This window comes from Cucumis melo, chromosome 4 (assembly GCF_025177605.1).
Source record: "Cucumis melo cultivar AY chromosome 4, USDA_Cmelo_AY_1.0, whole genome shotgun sequence".
Classification (NCBI taxonomy): Eukaryota; Viridiplantae; Streptophyta; class Magnoliopsida; order Cucurbitales; family Cucurbitaceae; genus Cucumis; species Cucumis melo.
Window position 1 is genome coordinate 30,361,448 of NC_066860.1, and position 13,561 is coordinate 30,375,008.

The 13,561-nt window shown below is 31.8% G+C and overlaps 2 protein-coding genes and 1 pseudogene across 2 annotated transcripts; 2 read left to right on the plus strand and 1 right to left on the minus strand.

Moving 5' to 3' along the window:
- The first annotated feature begins 376 nt into the window (after positions 1-376).
- Positions 377-2,311, plus strand: LOC103486871 (cytochrome P450 94A1-like). Its single transcript, XM_008445009.3, has 2 exons — positions 377-1,118; positions 1,297-2,311. The coding sequence occupies exons 1-2, from the start codon at positions 442-444 to the stop codon at positions 2,153-2,155; spliced, it is 1,536 nt and encodes a 511-aa protein (XP_008443231.1). The 5' UTR covers positions 377-441; the 3' UTR covers positions 2,156-2,311.
- A 2,361-nt stretch (positions 2,312-4,672) lies between these two features.
- Positions 4,673-6,649, plus strand: LOC103486870 (cytochrome P450 94A1-like; annotated as a pseudogene).
- A 275-nt stretch (positions 6,650-6,924) lies between these two features.
- LOC103487163 (protein NRT1/ PTR FAMILY 3.1-like) lies at positions 6,925-11,151 on the minus strand. Its single transcript, XM_051083984.1, has 4 exons — positions 10,967-11,151; positions 9,072-9,289; positions 8,314-8,873; positions 6,925-7,911 (listed from the first exon to the last, which is right to left on the minus strand). The coding sequence occupies exons 1-4, from the start codon at positions 11,109-11,111 to the stop codon at positions 7,014-7,016; spliced, it is 1,821 nt and encodes a 606-aa protein (XP_050939941.1). The 5' UTR covers positions 11,112-11,151; the 3' UTR covers positions 6,925-7,013.
- Positions 11,152-13,561: the final 2,410 nt, after the last annotated feature.

Here is a 13,561-nt window from a genome sequence, read left to right on the forward strand (position 1 = left end):
GCATAATTTTCTTAGAAACGGTTATAAAAATTAAACCTTCAAATTTATGGATAAATTTTAAAATTATGAGCCACAAACGTACGTACGATAATTCTATAAATTCAACCTTAAATTATAAAAATTTAACTTTTTAAATTTACTATTATTACAAAGTCAAATAATAATATGAATTTAAAGGTTGAATTTTAGTCTTTTAAATACTAAAAAATTACCGTATTTAAGTACCTAAATATGATCCTCGACTAATAATTATGACTTTGAGACCATAGATGGTTTGTTTGAATAGTTCTAATTTCCATATGCCTTTTTTTTTTTTCTTTTCTTTTATTTATTATAATTATTATTATTATTTTTTGTCATTCCCATTATATATTTACAAATAATTCACTAAAAAAAGAAAAAACGATATCCTTCCTTTCTTCTTCTCCTCCACCGCCTCCAATGGATATCTCTGTTCTATCACTAACACCCTTCATTTTCCTCACTTTTTTCTCTTTTTCCATTTACTTTCTCTTCTTCACTTCAACAAAATCAAAATCCAAACCCCAACAAGGCTTCAAACACTTCCCCTTCGTCGGAACCTTGCCCTTATTCTTACTGAACCGCCACCGCTTTCTCGACTGGTCAACCGAGGTTTTGAGAAACTGCCGGACGAACACGGCGGTGTTCAAACGGCCAGGGAAAGTCCACGGCGTAATCACCGCAAACCCACTTGTTGTCGAGCATATACTAAAGACCCAATTTGAGAATTACCCAAAAGGAGAAAGATTCATTTCGCTTTTGGAAGATTTCTTGGGCAGAGGAATTTTTAACTCCGACGGCGAAATTTGGAAAGTACAGAGGAAGACAGCGAGTTATGAATTCAATACGAAATCGTTGAGAAATTTTGTTATGGAGAATGTTAGAGTTGAGATTCAGAGTAGGTTGTTGCCTATTTTCGGAAAAGCTTGTGAAACGGAACGGATTTTGGATCTACAGGATGTTTTGGAACGGTTTGCGTTTGATAATGTTTGTAAATTGGCTTTTAATTATGACCCTGCTTGTCTCGGCGGCGATGGCACTGCCGCCACTGAGTTTATGCGTGCTTTTGAGCACGCCGCCACTCTCAGTTCTGGCAGGTACCTTCTTCTCAGCCACTTTATTCGTTGACATTTTAAGTAATACTTGCTTGCTTGTGTACTCTGTGTTTCGGGATGGATTAGGAAATTTTCAATGAGCTTTTATTTTCTTGTTAAATTACAAATGTTTTGAGGTACAATCATCTAATTAATCTTAGTTTTATCTTTGCAAAAACAGGTTCATGTATGCTTTCCCAGGTTCGTACAAAGTGAAGAAATTTTTTAACATAGGATCAGAAAAAACCCTAAAGGAATCAATAGCCGTAGTTCACAAATTTGCTGAAGACATCATCCACTCAAGGTTAGAAGAAAAGAAGACAACCCAAATAGAAAACGATCAAGATTTATTATCTCGGTTCATGGGCGACCAAAACAATTCTCCACAATTCCTTCGAGACATAATCATAAGCTTCATCCTCGCCGGTCGAGATACCACTTCATCCGCTCTAACATGGTTCTTCTGGATCTTATCCTCTCGACCCGACGTCGAACAAAAAATCCTCGCAGAACTCGAAACAATCCGAACAAAAGCACATAAGGAAATTGGAGAAATGTATAGCTTCGACGAACTGCGTGACATGCACTATCTACAAGCAGCTTTATCAGAGACTCTCCGTCTATACCCTCCGGTGCCCGTCGATACAAAAGCATGTCGAAACGACGACGTCTTACCCGATGGGACGTTTATTGGGAAGAGTTGGTTTGTGACGTACCATACGTATGCAATGGGGAGAATGGAGAGCATATGGGGGAAGGATTATGGAGAATTTTCGCCAGAGAGGTGGTTGGAGAATGGGGTTTGTAAGACAGAGAGTCCGTTTCGGTTCCCGATATTTCACGCAGGGCCGAGGATGTGTTTGGGGAAGGACATGGCTTATATTCAGATGAAGTCCATAGCTGCGGCTGTGATTGAGAAGTTTGAAGTGGAGATGGTGGAGAAGAAGAAGAGTCCAAAGCATTTGTTGTCGTTGACATTGAGGATGGAGAATGGATTACAAGTGATGATTAAAAGGAGAGATAGAGGTTTGTCCATCTGAGGCCCAGATTTCTCATCGTCACCATAACATATTTCTTGATTTGACCTCTCAATAATAAGTTTTTTTTTTCTCTACTACTCTACATTTTCAGCACTATATATGTCTTCTGTATATACAAAGAATAAGTAGATATTTATGAACTTTTAGTTTCTTTTCCTTTTTTTTCTTTGAACTTTTATATTGTTGCTTTTTTTGTGTGGCTAATATCTTTATACGTTATGGGATAGTTGTAAATGTACCTGTTATATTGGATATGTGGAAGTACACATCGTAAAAATCTATACTTTGCTATATTTGCAATATTTAAAAAATATTGTTATATACTTAATTATTTTTAAAATTGTTATTCAAATTATTCTATTTTTATTTCTAGCCAAAAAAAATACTAGAAACAAGTAAAAAGTAATAAATTCATAGATAAAGAAGAAGTAGTATTTATAAGCTTAAATTTTAATAACTAGAAAATAAATATGTCTATTTGGTTTGTTTCATTATGATTTTTAGTTTTTAAAAATTAGCTATTTTAAAAAATATAACAAATCTTCCAAATATTTGCGTAATAAAAAGCAAAAATCAGTGAAATGGGTACAATATTTTCATAATTTACCTTATATTTCGAGGACAATTCCCACTCTACTTTTTCTTCTTCTCTTCTCATATTTCTTAGTCTCCTCTTTCAGTTTTTCTTTCTTCTATTTTAAAAAGATTTATTATTTTGTTTAAATCTCCTATTTTATCTCTATCATCTTTGACAATATTCTTTGAAGCTAATCTTCCTCATATTCAAGAATATCAAAATCGTTTAAACATCAATTTTGCATGATCTAAACGATCGTTTACCATTGTCAACCTCGATCGTTTATTATAGTCAGTACGTTCGTTTAGCATGGTCAACACGATCGTTTAAAATTGAAATCTTTTTTTCATTGTTAAAAAAACTACGTAATCATGTATCAACTTAAATGATCGTAGATCATTCATTTAGACTATAGTAAACAATCGTTTAGAAAAAGATTACCCACACTCTTATGGTCAATTAATCACATGTTGACGAAAGTATTTTTAGCATTTTTTTTGTGGATCTGTGGACTTTTTCCATTAAATTTTTCTATATAACCTAAAATTGCCGATTTGTTATATTTTTTTTAGAAAAACCCTGTAATAAACCCATTTGCAACCTCTAAATTTATTTCTTTTATTATCAATAATTTCTCTACCAATATTTAAAAAATGTATACTAAACTTTGAAAATCATATAAAAAATTAAAGTAGTTAAAAAAATGAAATTTTTAGAAATAGCAAAATATTAAAACTATTTAAAGAATATAACAAAATTTATCAAACTCTATGTAGTCTTTAAATATTTTGCTATATCTTGAAAATAATTTCGTTTATGTGCTATCCATAACAATTCTCGTCCCTTTTAAAAACTTCCTTCTTTCTTAAATTCCTTTGAGAATTTAATACTTTATTTGAGAAAGGGTAAAGACCGAATTAAGAAATTGAAAGAACATAGTCTTAATTATTTTCAAAAGGAAAAAATTAAAGCTATTAAACTAAACAAAGTTTGAAATATAATTATCTTTTGTCGTTGTTTATATACATTTTATTCATTAGATTAATATAAGATTTCATCTCAATACCAATTAACTATATTGAAACGAGTTGATTAATTACTAGACATTTTCTCATAACTGAGTAGGGATGATAAGGCCGGTAGCAACGTTGTCAACCTATGTTATTTATTTCTGTACAAGGTAGACCCTTTTTCACTTTTCCCTAATTTCTTGATACATTATTGTTGTGAACACATGATATTTAACCTTTTTTATTCTTCAATTTTTCTTTCGAATACATCAACCCCTAGCTAAAACCATCCTCACTACTCCACATATTACTACCATACAATACAATAATTCTTTATAAAAAAAAAATCAAAATTTCGAATATAAATTTTCTCAAAACCCTAATTTCTAATTAATTTAGGGTTTAGGATGATGATGCATGTTAATCTTAACAATTAGTGTAAAATCTAGATCCAGTTTTAGCTATGTGTACCTAAAAACTATCATATGTGATAAAAGTTAAATCCTTAAACATACACAAGTGTGTATAAGTATGACAATCAAACTTACGACAATTCTAAAAATTCAATCTCTAAATTAAAAAATTAATCTCTTAAAAGTTACAAATTTTAACCCTTAAATACTCAAATTTGACTACCTTTAATAATATAATTGCAATTACATGGCAAGGTGACTTTTACAACTTTTCACTTATTAAATATCATCCTCAACTAATATCTATCACTTTGAGACCATAGATGTTTGATTGGTTTTACTTTCCATATGCCCTTTTTTTACCTTTATATATATATATATATATATATATATATATATATATATATATATATATATATATATATATATATATATATATATATATATATATATATATATATTTTTGTCATCCCATTATATATTTTCAAATAATTCTAAAAAAAAAAAAACTATATCCTTCCTTTCTTCTCTTCTCCACCACATCCAATGGATATCCTAACACCCTTCATTTTCCTCACTTTTTTCTCTTTTTTCATTTACTTTCTCTTCTTCACCTCAACAAAATCAAAATCCAAACCCCAACAAGGCTTCAAACACTTCCCCTTCGTCGGAACCTTGCCCTTATTCTTACTGAACCGCCATCGTTTTCTTGACTGGTCAACAGAGGTTCTGAGAAACTGCCGGGACGAACACGGCGGTGTACAAACGGCTAGGGAAAGTCAGCGTAATCACGGCAAACCCCCTTGTTGTTGAGCATATACTAAAGACCCAATTCGAGAATTACCCAAAAGGAGAAAGATTCCTTTCGCTTTTGGAAGATTTCTTCGGCACAGGAATTTTTAACTCGGACGGCGAAATTTGGAAAGTACAGAGGAAGACGGCGAGTTATGAATTCCATACGAAATCGTTGAGGAATTTTGTTTTGGAGAATGCTATTGTTGAGATTCAGAGTAGATTGTTGCCTCATTTTGGAAAAGCTTGTGAAACGGAACGGATTTTGGACCTACAGGATGTTTTGGAACGGTTTGCGTTTGACAATGTTTGTAGATTGGCTTTTAATTATGACCCTGCTTGTCTCGGCGGAGATGGCCCTGCCGCCGCTGAGTTTATGCGTTCTTTCGAGAATTCCGCCAATCTCATTTCCGGCAGGTACTTTCTTCTCCGCCACTTTATTTGGTTGAGCTTTTATTTTCTTGTTAAATTACAGATGTACTTTTATTTTCTTGTAAACGATACATCACATTTGCAAAATAATAATTAATATAAATGCTACTTTTAAAATCACTTGGTGGATAATCTTTAAGTTCTCTAATGGTCCAACCGACACGTACGACACATTTTGAGCAACAATTTACCATACGGAAAACTCCAATAATTGTCACAAATTTAATCTAATTAACCTTAGTTTTATCTTTGCAAACACAGATTCATGTATGCTTTCCCAGGTTTCTACAAAGTGAAGAAATTTTTTAACATAGGATCAGAAAAAACCCTAAAGGAATCAGTAGCCGTAGTTCACAAATCTGCTGAAGACATCATCCACTCAAGATTAGAAGAAAAGAACACAACCCAAATAGAAAACGATCGAGATTTATTATCTCGGTTCATGGGCGACCAAAACAATTCTCCCTAATTCCTTCGAGACATAATCATAAGCTTCATCCTCGCCGGTTCTGATACCACTTCATCCGCTCTAACATGGTTCTTCTGGATCTTATCCTCTCGACCCGATGTCGAACAAAAAATACTCGCAGAACTTGAAACAATTCGAAAAAAAGCACATAAGGAAATTGGAGAAATGTATAGCTTCGACGAACTGCGTGACATGCACTATCTACAAGCAGCTTTATCAGAGACTCTCCGTCTATACCCACCGGTGCCAGTCGATTCAAGAACATGTCGAAACGACGACGTCTTACCCGATGGGACGTTTATTGGGAAGAGTTGGCTTGTGACGTACCATACGCATGCAATGGGGAGAATGGAGAGCATATGGGGGAAGGATTATGGAGAATTTTCGCCAGAGAGGTGGTTGAAGAATGGGGTTTGTAAGACAGAGAGTCCGTTTCGGTTCCTGATATTTCACGCGGGACCGAGGATGTGTTTGGGGAAGGACATGGCTTATATTCAGATGAAGTCCATAGCTGCGGCTGTGATTGAGAAGTTTGAAGTGGAGATGGTGGAGAAGAAGAAGAGTCCAAAGCATTTGTTGTCGTTGACATTGAGGATGGAGAATGGTTTACAAGTGATGATTAAAAAGAGAGATAGGGGTTTGTCCATCTGAGGCCCAAATTTATCATCGTCACCACAGCATTCTTCTTGATTTAGCCTCTGAATAAATAAGTTATTTTTCTTCTTCTCTTTACATTTTCATCACTATGTCGTGTGTATCTAAAGAATAAGTAGATATTTATGAAGTTTTAGTTTCTTTTCATTTTTTTTTATTCTATAAAAAATATTACTATATATTTAATTGTTATTTCTAAAATTGCTACCAATTTCAATTATCTTTTTTTATATTTTCCTAAAATAATAATTGAATTTATAGTAAATTTCTTAAAAGACGTAGACCGTAATTTCTTGATACATTATTGCAGTGAAACACATTATATTTAGCCTTTTTTCTTGATCAATTATTTTTCTTTGAAATACATAAACCCTAGCTAAAACCATCCACACTACTACACATATTACTACCATACAATACAATTAAGCACAATCCTTTGTAAAGAAAATCATATTCAAAACCTTATCTTTCTCAAACAAGTCCTTTGACCCCCTAGTTAATGAAAATTAAATTAAGCTATCTTACTTGTGTCTTCACACCTCTCTCCCTCTTGATCACTATCTTTATTCTCTATGATAATCTTCTCCTCTTCCAAAGGCTTATAAGTATAAAACCAAGCACAAATCACATAATACACAAGATTTATAACTTGAATCCCACTCACTAGCCAATAATAGTACTCCAATCTCCCTCTATTCAAGTTCCTATCAGGCAACCAATTATGCTCTTCCCCAGTATACTTATGCACAAGATAAACCATCAATGTCCCTATATAATTTCCCGCTGATATTGCTAGCCAATACAACGCCGTTGCTGTACTCCTCAAGCTCTCCGGCGACTGGTCGTACATGAACTCCAAATGCCCAACCGACATGAAAACCTCCGCGATCCCATGAAGCCAAAACTGTGGTACTAACCAAAACACGCTAAATGGAATTGTTGCGGTTGGATTGTCGAGCAAACCATGGTTTGCAGCGACTTTTTTTCGTTTGATTTCGACAGCGGATGAGACTAGGGTGGCGACGATGTTGATGGCGAAACCTACGCCCATTCGTTGGAGGCAAGTGATGCCCAAGGGGTTGTGGGTGAGCTTTTTGGCAAAGGGGACGAGGAGACGGTCGTAGAGAACGAGGCCTGTGAGCATCGATAGGATGCCGAAGATGGAGAGGGAGGCGGGTGGAATTTGGAAAGTGGGTGTTAGATGACGGTTCATTGTTCTAGCTTGTTGGATTGTGAAGCTGTGTTGGTGAGATGAGGCTGTCACTAGGAGGATTCCGGCTGCCCATATTGGCAGCATTCTAATTATGGATTTTAGCTCTTCGACTCTGTGTACGGTGGCCAGCCGCCACAGATTCGGTGGATTGGCTGTTGAGTCCGGAGTTGTTATGACTGCAGCCTTGTCCAACCACCTGAAAGTGTCGCAAAAATATAAATGGATCAAAGTTGTTAAAATGAGCATAGTTAAACTTGTTTGTTTTTAGTAAAAAAATTAATGTTAGAACTACAAATTTTCAAGCTTGAAACAAAACTAAACAATCTTAAACTTGAAGTTAAAAATGTACTCTTTTGAAAAAACTAAAATGACTTTTTTTTCCAAAAAAAATTATACATATTTAGTTCCCACATGTAAAAACCATTCTATTATATGTTTACTTTTTCTAAATTCAACAACGATAGGAATTGAATCATAAACCTGTGTATGAGTTGATAATTATATTAAAAGAGTACTTGGTTTGATGATCATTATTTTTTTTTTATTTAATTTTTTGAAAATTGTGTTTAATTAATTTTGACTTATAATTTAGGCATACTTGAACTGATCAGTGTGGACAAGCTTTCCTTGAACAGCAATGGCAGCGTCAAGCTCATGGTTCCTATACAAAAGCTCAGAGTCATCGGGCAAAACAGCCTTTCGGTTCTTGAAGGCTGCAACCACAACCTGAGCCAATCGAACCAAAGGGCTCCCACTTGGCTTGAGTTTGTTGTAAAGTGGCGAGCCCACAACAAAAGCCACAACAGACAAGGCCATGGCTATGGTTGGAAGGCCGAACCCCCAGCCCCACCCCACGTTGTCTTGAATATACACCACCACGGTCAGGGCTGTGAGAGTTGCCATTCCCATGCAAAAATAGTACCAATTGAAGAAGTTCCACGTTCGCCCTGCAATACCGACCTTCGTCATGTCGAATTGGTCGGCAGCAAATGCAACAACGCAGGGTCGAATACCGCCTGCGCCGAGAGATGTGAGGAGTAGGGCGAGATAAAGGAACATTAATTGCGTGCCGGATGCTTGAATGCAGTTGATTTGGGTGGGGCAGGGTGGCGGGTGGAGTGATGGGAGAATAGCGGAAATGGTGATGGTGACCATTCCCTACCAATAACATACAAAGAGTCTTAAGTAATTGAGAAAGAACAATAAAAAGTAACTCGTGTATCTTCTACCTGAACTGCATGTAAATTATGGATTCTTTTTATATATAGAATAATAAACTATATATTAAGTTTAGTCGGGATCTAAACTTTAATTTTTCTTTCGATACAAAATTAGGGTGGTGGTGATTTTTCATACGAGCTCATAGATGATGGAGGCAATAGTGATGGTCCAGAAGCGACCGGCAAAGGAATCGGCGATGAGAGCACCAATAAGAGAAGTGAAGCTAGAAGTTGCAGCAAAGTTGGTGAGAATGTTGGAGGCAGGAACAAGAGGCATATTAAGATCTTGTGTCAAATATGTTATAATGTTGGAATGAAAACCCGAGCTTGCAAATCTATCGCACACTTCATTCCCTACAATTATAATATAAACAAACATAACTCTACTAGACATAAATTTGTATTAACAACTTTCAAGTAAGAGACTTAATTATATTCGATCAATATCTCATATATTGTACGTGTATATAATAAATTATTTTGAATTCGATCACACACATCTAACGACTCTAATATTACTCAAAAATTGCATTCCTCATGAGTATAAGGTTTAAAACAATTACAAGAGGATTAATATAAATATGATAAAATTGAAATATTACCTAATTATACATCAATTATAATTTGTAAAAGTAATTTAAGTTTGATTAGGCTAATTAATATGTTTCAATTGTTATATTCCCTAATTATTGTTGATTTAGACATCAAGAGAGATGAGTAATTTTGTTGGCAACAATGGGACAAAGGATTAAAAAAAAAAAGGCAAAGGTCAAGGTCAAAGATTCATAATATATTTTATATTTTATAAAAAAAAAAAAGAAAAAAAAAAAAAAGAAAGACAATGTCTTAGCTAATTACTTAATTATTAATTTTTCTCACATGCACACAATTTATTATTATATGAATATTGAGTCAAAATATCATAATAGTTCTTTTTCTTATAATACTTATCTTGAATATATCTGAACATATAATATATATATATATATATATATATATATATATATATATATATATATATATATATTAATTTGTAGATTGCTTCATAATTTTTCTAAAAAAGTCTTTTTTTAGTCATAAAAAAGTCTTAAAATACAAATGGTTTCTTCTTTCTATAAATGGATATTTATCTTTGAGACAAAGGCTATTCTCCACACAATATCAAACCCTTCCTAATATATATAGAGAGAGAGAGGAAAAATCAGGACATCAATTTAATAATATTTTTTTTATTTATATATGCTTGATTTATTTATTTATTTACTTAACTTGTGAGGACTATAAAATTATTTTTAGTAGTTATGTAATTAAATTTTTTTATGAAGTTTTCTTAAAAAAAAAAAAAAAGAAAAGAGTAACTAAGCAGAGGAAAAATAATTGACCTAATTTTAAAGGAAAAAATGATAAAACTCTTATTTTTTAATGGTTGAATTGTCCAAGTCTAATTTGTAAGAAAGAAATATTTTAATTTCAAACTATCATTATAGAAAAATCACAAGAAGAAAAAGAATATTAAAACACAAGTAGTTTAAAAAAGTTTACTTTGGATTTAAATTTTTTAAGTTCTAAATCTCAAACTCTCACTCTCACTTTTAAATCCTTTAAAAAGCCATTTTTATATTCATTATTCTACTTAGATATCAACACCAAGAATTAAAATATGATAACAAGATTTTAATTATACATATATAACTTAAATATATCAAAAAAATTATAAAAAATAATAATAATAACAATGATATTTTTACGCTCACTTAGATCTTATTATTATTCCAATATATATATATATATATATATATATATATATATATATATATATATATATATATATATATATATATATATATATATTGAAATTTAATAGGTGATAATTTATTATATTTTATGTGTAACCATGACAAAATATGTCAATTATGTAGAACCCTTAGATATATCAACATATCAATAAATATACTCAAACAAATCATCGAATGACGCATTTCAAAAACAAAACTAAAATATAAATTTAAAAAAAGAAAGAAAAAAGAGTACCAAGAATGAAAGGCATTGTCTTGACACCACCAAGCTTTCTCTTCTTCTTCTTCTTCTTCATCTCGTTCATTTCTTCTTTCTCACTTTTCTCTTCATCTTTCGAAACCTTCCCATCAACACTCACTCTCAAGGACTCAATCTCCATTCTTAGTTATCTCTTTGCCCCATTTCCAAACCCTTCTCTTCAGGCCTATTTATAATAACCCTCTCTATCACACACAAAACGGTGCGTTTCATATCAAAAAGAATAGGGTCCCTCCAAAAGTTGAGACCCCACTTTGGCCAATGGCATGTGACCCTCTCTGCCACACCCACTTTTTCTTTTTCTTCTTCTTTCTTTTTTTTGATAAATTTAGGTCCAAATTATTGAGAGAGTTTGGTTGTCTTCATTCAACTATACCTTTTTAATTTATGATATGTGTGAAAGAAAGCTCCAAACTATTGCATATGGATCGCACACATATACATTACTATTGGCGTAAGTTTTTGTTCTTGCCTTGTAGCTTGTAGCTTGTAGCTCTTCGCTTTCTTTTTTTTCCTTTTTCTCACTAAAATTAAATTTGTTTTAGATTTTATATCTATATATATGGTTGGTGTGTGACATGATATATGTCATTGTTTCAATGATTTAGACCTTATGTGTCCTTCAAATTTTAGTTGTTCGAGATACATGATAAAAAAAAAAAGAATATTTTGTGTTCTTTATTTGGTTCCATTTTGAGAAAAAAATTGTGGTATGAATTCTTCTAAAGCCAGACAATTTGTGGGTGCAAATTTTTCTTTCTTACTGGACTTTATATTTCGGTAAAAGTTAATCTAAAAACTATAGAAATGGAGTTTGAAATTGAATTTAGAGGGTTAAAAGACTAATTCACCGACTAAACTAATTAACAATTTAGACATAATTTCAATTATATATATATCACAAGCATAAAGTTTATATAGGAGAGCTTGATTTTTTTAAACCTACACTAAATTTATGTCAATGCTAACGATGTATAGAGTATTAAAAGCAATAATTATATTTGTTGATATATTAATATATCACATATTTGATATCAATTTATATTAAAATTATATTAATTTAAATATCAATTTGACATATATGTATATCTTTTTCTTTCTTTCCCTTTTTTGTTTGTCTTGTCTATTAATTAATTTAAAAAATTTATAATAATTAATTAAATTTCTTTATTTTTTTTTTTTTTACAATTGAATGAGAAATTTTGGACCAATCATATTTACTAAATTAAGAGCGAGAATATAGATAATTAAAGTTGGACCTAATTAAAATTAAAGTTTATCCCAAATTGAAATGAAAGACCGACCAATTATGATGATAGCACGTGTTCTCATCATGACCGTTGGATCAAGTTAATTATTTTGGTCCGACTAAATATTAAATCTTAATTAACATTTTAAAATAATAAAAAAAACTAAACTAAAACCAAATTTAAAAATCATGAACTAAAAGTATATACGAAAATTTGATACACACTATACTGGCGTTAGATTGCAATACAGAAAAATGAACCACAACTACTTGAACTGCCTTAGCTAGCTTACTAAAATTTTAAATTATACCCATGACTTTTTTTTTTCTTATATTTTAATAAATAAACCAACAAAAAAACTCAATCGAGAACTTACTAGTAAAGGGACGAGTGAACCAAATATATAGTTCATGTCTTTCACCATCTAACATAGAAAGAATAAAATCACACAACTTAAAGAAAAAAATGAATCAAGATTTGAAGAGACCACTTTGAATGCCCACAACAGAAGTCTCAAGTCACGTAGAACAAAAAATAATTAATTAAGAACCTCGCAAACTCAATGTTAGCTTCATGGATGTGCTTATATTATGCTCGCCCCACACACCATATCGATTATCTAAGTTGATGTGACAAATCCAATTGAGTTTTATTCCGATGTGAGATTTATGAATACATATCTTCCTCACAAAAGCATGTTCTCGAAATAACCTTATTAGAAAGATATTTAAAAAATAAATAATCTCTAGATTTAAAATAAAGTCCACTCTAATTATTGTTAAAATGTAGAGTATTAAATTTTGCATCAAAATTGCTTAAATCCCGAGCAATAGGACAAAAGAAAAGGAGATCTTATAACTTATTTTAATTAAGGAAAAATAAACCTCTAATTAATCCTTTAATATAGTTTAATGATTAGTTAGTGTATTAGGTATAAATAAGTTTGCAAAATGATAATTTGAAAGTGATGTAACACCAATAATATTAACCTTTTATAGCATGAATTCTAGATTTTAAAAAATTTCCAAAATAACCCTTATATCATTCTTGGTTGGGATCTTCTTCATGATTAGGCTTTCTGCAAAAGCCTCTGATCTCTTCTTGCTCTTCAGATTCCAAATTATATATTTTGATTTAATTCATCCGAGATATCGTTCGATTCATAGTTATTATCTTCAAATTGTTTTAGTTTGGATTATAAATAAAGAAAGAAGAGATTATTATTATAAAACAGTAAACACGGTGGAAAATAAATAATTATAAGATAGTTAAGTGTAAGTCATTATAATATAATAGAGAATTTCAACTAACATTTTTTGGA

Bases quoted from the DNA above. Each gene is read 5' to 3' on its own strand.
- LOC103486871 (XM_008445009.3), top strand. From the start codon at position 442: ATGGATATCTCTGTTCTATCACTAACACCCTTCATTTTCCTCACTTTT. The intron at 1,119-1,296 runs GTACCTTCTTCT...TTGCAAAAACAG, and splicing joins GCCACTCTCAGTTCTGGCAG to GTTCATGTATGCTTTCCCAG.
- LOC103487163 (XM_051083984.1), bottom strand. From the start codon at position 11,111: ATGGAGATTGAGTCCTTGAGAGTGAGTGTTGATGGGAAGGTTTCGAAA. The intron at 8,874-9,071 runs GTATGAAAAATC...TGTTATTGGTAG, and splicing joins CCTCCATCATCTATGAGCTC to GGAATGGTCACCATCACCAT. The intron at 7,912-8,313 runs GTATGCCTAAAT...CGACACTTTCAG, and splicing joins GTCCACACTGATCAGTTCAA to GTGGTTGGACAAGGCTGCAG.